The 9980-nt window shown below is 36.9% G+C and overlaps 1 protein-coding gene across 1 annotated transcript; it reads right to left on the reverse strand.

The window, feature by feature from the left end:
- Positions 1-3707: 3707 nt before the first annotated feature.
- On the reverse strand, positions 3708-7671 carry BTG4 (BTG anti-proliferation factor 4). The gene is made up of 4 exons (XM_063092474.1): positions 7499-7671; positions 6894-7031; positions 6115-6313; positions 3708-3887 (listed from the first exon to the last, which is right to left on the reverse strand). The coding sequence occupies exons 1-4, from the start codon at positions 7669-7671 to the stop codon at positions 3708-3710; spliced, it is 690 nt and encodes a 229-aa protein (XP_062948544.1).
- Between the last annotated feature and the right edge of the window lie 2309 nt (positions 7672-9980).

A 9980-nucleotide genomic window follows, 5' to 3' on the forward strand; every position in this document is an offset into this window, starting at 1 on the left:
ATAGTCAAGTAACTAATGACAATTTTCCACACAGGAGAGAAGGTAGGGAGGCACAGAAAATAAAATGTTACCAGTTTCTAACTTGATAATTAAGGATGAAAAAAAGTACATCTACATCCACACCAGCATCCTAAAGCTTAATACCTTAACCCACTGTCAGTAGTCTTGTTTCTGCCACATTTTCTTGAGACTAGAATTCAGCCACACACATAGAAAGCCTGGCAAACACCACAACAACCTCCAGGCAATGGTTTTCTGAGGGGCCAGTAAACTAGTGTTATAGTTTCCCTGAGAGAAATCTAGGGAGATCTTAACACCTGCCAAAAGCAGCAAGCTCTTCAAGAGAGGACAAAGTCACCTACCCTCAATGTCATGTTAGGTCAAGCTTTCTGTGCCAAAAATGGTGGGCTCTCCTACAAGATAATGCTCCCATGTGCCCTAAAGCACCATCATTTATAGAAAAAAAGATTACGAAGAGCTGTGCCCAAAGCGATGAGGCCAGAATCAAGCCCCTCTTGTCAACACTGGCAGGACCACTGCCATCTTGTCCTACCCAAGTTGGGACTCACGGTCACAGCTTCTGTATCCACTCAGAGTCACAGGCCCAAAGCACAAGTCTATTTACAAGAGAACCAAGCTGAGACTGTTCCAGTGCCGCTGATTTCCTGGATCCATAACCACCTAACAGAAGAAACTAGGCAAGAGAACCTGGCAGTAGAGAATAAATAGAAGAGGCAGGGTATACTGAAGCTGGAGAAGAGTAAAGCTTGAAAATGGAAAGAGAGGAGAAGATAAAGTTTTGAAGTCAGAGGAATCAAAAAGAACTCAAGTCCCCTGCTAAGAGTACAGGGGGATGGAGGAAGATAGATTTAGAAGAGAGCCACAATGTGGCTTAAATGGAGATTAAAAGGAATTGCTGAATGAATAACAATGAGGGCCCAGCTGAAAACAAACAGCATGAGTAGGAACTGATCCAACCAAAAAGGTTTCAGGAATTTAACAACTTTGAAAACACAGAAGTTGGAAGAGTCCAATTATTTTTGGCAAATAAAGTAAGGCTGGATTGCAGAATCTCCCTCCCTGACGTCTAATGAAAAGAACTATAAAATGTATCAAGTACAGAATTCACCAGCAGCAACCTAAGGGGCACTTCCTCACTCCATAAACATCAAAAAGCATCAGCCAAAATAATTCTCATCAATATCAAATTTGCAGAGAAATGGACTCTAGTCTTTTTCACCTTTTCTTCCAGCAAACAGTAGATGATAGGGGGAAGGGAGGCAGCAAGAATGAACGGTAGAGAAAGATAGATGAGACAGGAGAAATAAATAAACATTGAGTAAAAGCTGAGACATAGCCCTATCCTTACTGTGCTAGGGGCATATATACAGGGTATTTAACAAAAACCCAGAAAGCAAAGCTTGTTTTTCCCCCTAAGATTTCACACAGCACCAGCTGAGCTGCCTTCCCCCAACATATAACGACCTCAGTCTATGTAAAAGCAGATTAAATTTCTAAGTCCAGCAGGGAAGACAGACAGATTTTATACAGAGAAAAAAGGAATCATCTACACTGTACTAGAACAAATGGAAATTCTAGACAGAGCCATCCAAAGTAAATAAGAACAAGGAAAAAAACAAAAACAAAAAAACAGCATGGTGATTAAGGTAACATTATAACAAAAAGATTAATGCAAAATACAAGAGTCCAGTGGAGAAGAAATCATAACCCAGGGGAAAGAAGAAAGTTTCTATGATGCCTTCCTTGTAAATGTACTAAGAACACTGATTCAAACATTCAGAAACAGATGGTTAAAATAAAATTGGATGACAAGGTAGACTACAGAGAAAGCCACTAATTGAAATCCGAAATAACATCATTACGGAGCTAATAAATATGGTAGAAACAAGAAACAAACTAGGCAGGACTGAGAAATTAACAGAAGAAAGGCTAAGACAATCATGATTTTAAAAGAAAAAGATTAAAATCAGATAATAGATATGAAGGATAAAAAAATGATCAGCATAAAGACAGTTGGTATCCCTGAAATGGATGGACAAAGTGTTCAAATATTAATATTACTGAAAAATTAAATCTGCAGATCAGAAGGGCAAATAACGTTTCAAGAAAAATTGATATAAAATGATTGACTGAAACATATTTTGAGAATGGAGAATAAATTTCAGACTGGCAGACAAAGGAAACCACCTAAAAAAAAGTAAATGCACATGTGTAAGTGGCAGGGAATTCAGGAAATCAAGCTGGCCTCAGATTTTTTTCAGAAACATTAATTCCAGAAACATTAGTGTGAGGTCTATGAAGTTGTAAGGGAAAGAAAACATGACCTAATGTTGTCCTTCAAGTATAAAAGGACCAAGATAGTCTCAAGCACAAATGAATTCACAGAATATAAAAAACCTATGAGCCATATGTAAAAAATAAGGATAAAAAAGTTTAATAAAATCCAGCTAACCAAAAACAAAAATAGATTGCATGTGTACAGAAGATTATTGCTGAGCACTGAATCTATTTAAATATAGAACTATAACAAAAAACTATACGAATGATTGCCTCAGGACAGAATATAAAAGTTCATATAAATGTTAAACTAAAAATGACGAAAAATAAAGGACAAGGGAAAAAGGCTAAGAATGCTAATTTCTGCAGCTGACATAGCAAATAATCAATACTGTACAAAATTGGGAGAAAAGTATAAAAAACTGTTCTAGCCTCCTGATGTTTTCCTTTTTCATTTCATTCTAGAGAAAACTTAAGAAATAAAGTACTTTGTGGCAGAAAAGTTTATGGATGTTTCTGCAGTTTCTTTCAGTTTCACTTTAGGTTTATGTGTTTTTGCTAGGATCAAGTAAAATTAAATTCAAATGTTTAATGAATAGTTCTTCTGGTATGGTTTTATCAAATTGCTTGTCTATCAATTCTTACATCTGTATATATACACACAGGATGACTAGAAAGACCATCACCATTTAATGTGAATGATGGTAATTTCTAGCTGTATGGTAGGGATGTTTATTTTCATGGTGTTATGTTTTCCTGTTTAACTTGAATTCTGTATTATCAGCATGTGTCACTTTAATAAGTAATAACTATTAAGTCTATTAAGAGTCATAGAAATAAACCAAATTTTTTAAAACACACACACCAAGAAGGGAATTTTGTATCTTAAGGAATAATTTCCAAACAAGATCTCACTGGAATTGTAAAATAGAACAGCTATGGCAGGTAATAAACTAGAAGCCAGAATACAGTATTATCAGGATCACTCTTCCCCTAAATCAAAGTCTACTTTTTTGGGAGAGAGGATGGCTAATGAAGATGCACAAACTTTTTAAAAACTTCCCTGCAACAAACTGAACTAGGAAAAGGTATTAAAAACATAACACGTTTATTTATTCTATTACTTTTCATAATTCATTGAATCTTATCACAGGTCAACGTCTTCATTCTATTGCCTTACTGGTTACATGCACTAATATTACATAAAACTTCATATAAAATTAAATAAGAATTAAAAGTACAGCTAAGAACAGAGTCAGGATCTGTGTGAGAGGATTCACTCTTGTGCACCCTAGTCCCTAATGTGGTTATTTTTTGTTTCACGGGCCTCTCAACCTTAGACTCATTTTTGTTTTAGAGAAACAGAGCCGCTCCCCTTGAGTTCTGTCCCTCCACGCCCAGTCGCTGCATTATCGGTTCACGTTGACCCAGTGGTACCGGTCCACACGGCGCGCAGCCCCAGGCCTGTAACTCTTCAGGGGCTTATGCGCTGCGCCATATGCATTTCCTAGGAGGCCCACGCGGCCACCCACGTTCTTTCTGCGGGGGATTTGGAACCATGATTGAAAGGGCTGTTTCAAGTTTTCAACCTGGGAGGGGGGGGAAAAAGAAAAAGTATAAACGTCTCTAAACCAATAAGCTAGCTAGCTCTCACGACTAAATATGAACCTGTAACTTGGAAGTTAAGCCTTTCAAAAGCTTAGGGAGTACAGTGAATAGAAACGAAAGTAGGTAATCGTCTTTGGAAAGTTCACTAGCATTTGGGAGGTGGGATGTATAAAGTCACTTGATACTTTAACAAAATTCTTTAATCCAGCTAAAAATTTTAAAAACAATTTTACTCAAATTTGTGTATATTCTTGGGTTCTCCCCCACCCCATCCCCACCCCATCCCCACCCCTACCAGCCCAATCCAAAACTGTCTGATTATCATCTCTGGGGCCAAGGCCTAGAAATACCCATTCTATACATCACAGATGACTGATACAGATGTTTTACAGACCACACTTTGAAAAGACACTGCTGTAAAAGAATACAGCTGATTATAGATCTGATCCCTATATGGAAGGCCTCTCTATGCATAAGAATAGAATTAAGGGCAAATATTTCAGTATATACAAAGTAGTCTGATTATACATATAGAATTATATATGAACTATACATACAGACACATATAGTTTAGAAAACTGGGGGAAAATATTTGCCCGTAATATGACAAGGGGTTAAAATATTTCTGATCTATGAAGAGCCTATAATAATACACTACGATTTCAAATAATGAATGGATGAAGAGAAAATTCATAAGACAGTAAATGCCTAAGACATTTGGGCACATGATTTTTTAAAATGTTCAATTTCACTAATACTATTATTGATACCATTTTTATCAAATTATCTGTTTTAAAAATGAGAATAAACAATTGTAGGAAAAATGATAAAGCAGACACTTTTAATAGAACTGGTGAGGCTACAAATAAATACAATTTTCTAGAAGGTACTTTGGCCATATATTAAATAAATAAAATGTACATACCCGACAACCCAGTAATTTCATGTCTGAGAACTAAATCTCAAGAAATAACTTAAAATTCAGACATTGCTATGCAAGTTATCAGCTTTTTTTTTTATCATAACAATGTAGAAATAATCTAGAATGTCTGCCCGTAATAGTAAACTACAAGGGAGGCAAATAAATACTAAAATGTTAAGAAATTTGTGGTTCAGTTATAAATTATTCAGTTCTTTTTTGGAACTACAGCATGTTCTTTTAGGAAGAACTATATTTATGTCTAAATTTTATGTCCTGCCCAAGGGCATAAAGTTCTGTGAACTTGGGGGGGGGGGGGTGGGCAGCTGGTGGGTACAGGGATTGAACCCTGGACTTTGGTATTATCAACACTTCAATTTAACCAACTGAGCTAACCGGCTAGCCAGCCATTTTCATTTATTAATGGCACTTAACACCTGAACATTTTTGTAGACATTAAGGATATTTCTTACATGCATGGATTTAGAATGTTAGCTTCTTAACTTTAAAAAATGTTTAAAATTTTTATTGTTTTAACATTTTAATACATAAGTGATTAATTTAAGAACACATACAAACAAGCATACATACACAAAGTGTTAACAGTGTTTCTCTCTAGATCAGTGGTTTTCAAACCGTGGGTCATAAAAAACAATTTAGGTACTTGAAATCATCAAATGAATGTAATTGGAAGTGTTAGGGGCATTGCTCCTAATGAGTATAAGTATAGTTTCATGAAGTTTTCTTATATAAATATGCATATCTTTCAGTGGGTTGTGGTCACAAAAACAAATGTTTGAGAAAAACTGCCTGAACGGCAGGATTACAGACCCCTCCAACTTTTCCTGCATATTCCAGATTTTCTAAAACTGACATTTTTAATTGTCAAGAAAAGCCCACTAATCTTAATATTTAATTCAGAAGGAATTTAAGTGGAAAGAAACCTGTGTGTCTTCAAATCCTTTTTAATTGTCAAGAAAAGCCCACTAATCTTAATATTTAATTCAGAAGGAATTTAAGTGGAAAGAACCTGTGTGTCTTCAAATCCTGTTTGAAGAAGCAGGACAACAGAAGAGAGTGGAGATCCTGGGAACTCTGGACTAGATGGAATATACACAGGGTTTGGGGGTGCGGGGTGAAGAAGAAAAGGTTTGCCAAAATATTAACATTGTGATATTGTTTATAGTTTTGTTCTTTCCATGTTTTCTTTCTTTGTTTTTACAGTAAGTTCATTCTTTTTAAAATTAGAATAGAAGAAAGGTATAGAGAAGAACAGGAACACACTTGACCTGATAAATACTCTTCGGATTGCTGACTTTAGGAATGACCCGAGGTTCCCTGCAGTAACTTTCTTCATCGGAGGAAGTGCCGGAGGAGTAGTCTAAGGTGGCTCTATTAACAGCATAGCTAATTTGTTGAGATAGTTCCCATTCCTCATATCTGCCTTTAAAAGAAGCAATTGTAAATGGAGGGTTTTTCTCTCCATACCTAAGTAGGAAAAGAAATTAAAGTATTCATTAGGGATTCAACTACCGACAAATTTTATCTCTAATCCTTTCTGGAGACAACGTACTAACTTTTAAGAAGAGTTTTTAAAAATGGGTGGGTCTAAAAAAAAACCAAATTGAAGGACATTATGACCTTCAGCTCCTACACTGTTAGTGAGGATATTCTGTAAGAGCTGTTTTGGTTGATTGCTCAGAAAAAGACATAGTCTCTTTTGATTCAACTAATGCACTGAATTGCCCCCATGGTAGATAACTCCTCTTCCTTCCTAATATTGCCTAAAATACTTAGAAGGTGTAAGTCTATAGTTTGCAATAGGGTGTAGTGATTAAAGTCTCATTTTAAGTGTTCTGCAAAATCTTTGTGCTTCCCACCTCACACACTCCTAATGGAACTAAGTCTGTGTTGTCTAATAAAAGTTTGCATCTAAAATCTTAACCAAGCAGTGCCCTTGCTGCTAACCCAAGGCTTTGGGGCATCACCTTCCACGAAGGTATATAGAGCTGACTAAATAACCTAAGGTTTCCATGGACCACGGAGCACACAAACCGAGATTACTCACCTACAGCACACTTCAAAGGGATCTACCCATATAGTCATCTCCTTTGGAAGTCCCAGGTGAGAAAAATCCACATTACTCTCAGCACAAGCCCTTTCTAGAATGGGATCTTTATTCTGATTATTGTTTATCCTGATACACCTTAACAAAATAAAAATTTTAAAATAAAAAAGGAAAGGAAGATGAACACCTGATGAAATTGCTTCAACAGGAGAATCACATTGTGGGCGTACTGCTCCAACCCACCACCATCACAACTACCACTACTTCCCCACCCCCTCCACTCTTACAAGTAAAACATCAGCTTTTGATACAGTGACTCAGAATGTATATGGCATCACTGAGTCACATAAATAGTTCACCAGGTGGTCACTGCATCTCTTTCATAGCAAAGAAGTTAGAAATAATTTAATTCACCTAAATGAGTTTGCTCTATAGTTTTCAACTGGACTGTCACATCTCCTCAAGTCCACGTTCAAACAAATGACCTTGAGCCCATAAAACTTTTGTTACTTATAGACAGAGGACAATCCACTGCATTTTCCTAGGAGATGGAAGTTATTGCTTGTTGGTGACTTCCCTTTGCCATACCGCATACTAGTTCTCACCTGAAGGCTTGCCCTTTAGAAGGGTGATCAGAGTGCCAGTGATTTCTATATGTTTCAAACAAGATTGTCATCAGCTTTTCTGCAAAGTCTTCTATTTGCTGTTTACTCAGTTTATCATGTTTCTTTACCAGTCTTGTGACAAAGAAAACTGTTGTTGCAATTTCATCCCTCATGATTTAAGAAAAGCCTTTGAGGCGGTCTGAAACCATTAAAAGGAAGAGAGGAGAATTAAATAGAAACAAGTGTTTAACTTATTATCAATACATAACTACCACCTGGAAATTTTATATACCTTAAATTTAAAACAGAAATCACTTGCTAGAATGAAGTTAGTGAAATATGCACATCAACACTGTCAATCAACAAAACAGCCAAGAACATCAAGTTCCTCAATTAGCCCATTTTTAAACTTGTCTGAAGAAAAAAACTATTTTTAAAATGTTAATACACTTCTTAACAAATGAGATATCATTATGCAACTTAAGTTGAAAAGATTCTGATATGGGACAGTAAATTAACACCAAGCACCACTTTTAAAAAACATATTTACAAAGAGCAAAACATTTCAGGAGACAGTAGTTCTAAGAAGTGATTCACAAGTTGCACACTTTAAGATTAATCAAACATATATCATACTTGCCAGCAAATGCTCTTTAGTCCCAACAAAAAGTGGGCCGGAGTTAGAAGACCAACTGTACTATATGTTTCCAATGCTCACCCACTTGTTTTGTGAGTTTAAGGCTAAAGTTTATATAAGTCTGGGCCCCAGGGACTGATCAGTGCTCCCCTTACACAGGTGCTGTCCATTAGGCTAATCATGGCTTTTTCCTGGTCCACATCACATTGCTCCTTGGCATATGTAGAGTGGGTTCTTTAAAATGTTTAAAGATTTTTCAGGGCTGGCCTGTGGCCCACTCGGGAGAGCGTGGTACTGGTAACACCTAAGGCCATGGGTTCGGATCCCATATGGGTGATGGCCAGCCAGTTCACTCACTTCAGAGAGTGTGGTGCTGATAACACCAAGTCAAGGGTTAAGATCCCCTTACTAGTCATCTTTTTTAAAAATAATAAAATGTTTAAAGATTTTCAAACTGGATTTATATCTCCTATTTTGCTATTAAAGTCTTATCTTTTATGACATAGTGAGAATCAAGCTTTCTCCTTCTCTATCCTAATATCCTAAATTCCAATAATTTCATCTCTGTCAAAATATTAAAGAATTTTGTCTTGGATCTTTTACAAAATGTGTTATGACAACTCTAATCTTGAACAGTTATGTTGACTACGCACATTTTTTTACTAAAACGTTTACTTGTAAAATAAGTAGAAGAGATCCAGCCTCACTAGTTCTCAAAGGATGGGTCAGTGATCAACTGAGCTGGACTCACTGGGTTGCTTGTTAAAAATGCAGATCCCAGATACGGTGAGGCAGATTCTAGAGGGAAGGCCTGAGGATCACTATTTAACAAGTTCTCGCAGGTGATTCTTACAGCCACTAAAATTTAAGAACCACCCCACCTGACATACGTAAGTCTTCAACACTCACAGTAAGTGGTCATTCAGTTTCTTCATCAGTGAAAAGAAGTCACTCTCTTTCAAGGAAGCCCATCTCATTTCTAAAAAGCTCCAAATACCAGTTAGTTCTTTCCTATGTGGAGCCAAATCCACCTCTTTGATTTTCTACATGAGCAGCCTGGTTTTTCCCTCTGGAACTATACAGATTGTATCTAATTCTCCAAAACATGAGGATATTTCAAATACTAGCATTCAGCCTCCCATGAGTCTTCTCTTTCTGAAGGCTAAATATTCTTAGCTTTTTAACAGTCCTTCCTACAGACACATCACTCAGCCAGCTCACCATGCTGGCTACTCACATTCAGATGAGTTTCAGGTATGTCAGCAATCCTCTTTTAAAGTGTGGGGCCCAGACTTGCATACAATGCTCCAGATGTGCTCTACCAGCAAAGACTAGTGTGGGACTGTCACCTCCCTCCTTTTGGATACTGTGTTCTAGGACACTGCCTCACACTGAATTCACAAGTACTCTTTTTCACTAATGCTATCATTTTGTCACATCTTTTGCTTCCTGCAGAGTATAATGTTTAAGAATATAGGTTTTGGAGTCAGACAGACCTGGGTGTGAATTCCAACTTTATGACTCACTATCTACGTATCCTTGGGCGCTCTTTCTGGAACTTTGTTTCCTGTGAATGGGAGATAAAATAGCAACCTCCTGGGTGGGTTTGTGAGCAAGATTACAATAGATAAAGCACCAGGTCCCGAACCTACAGGAAGGCAGTACAGCAGAGTAGCTAAGAAATCAGCTATAAAATCAACATCGTCAAATCAAATCCCAGTCCTCTAGCTTTACTAGAAACCTGGAGAAGTCTCTCAACTTCTTTAATCTTCAAGATCTGTATCTGTAAAAAGAAAGTAAGAAATGTACCTATGAAGGCTTTGGAATTAGACTATTGGCTTTGGA

The sequence above is a fragment of the Cynocephalus volans genome, chromosome 4 (genome assembly GCF_027409185.1).
Source record: "Cynocephalus volans isolate mCynVol1 chromosome 4, mCynVol1.pri, whole genome shotgun sequence".
In the NCBI taxonomy this organism is placed as follows: Eukaryota; Metazoa; Chordata; class Mammalia; order Dermoptera; family Cynocephalidae; genus Cynocephalus; species Cynocephalus volans.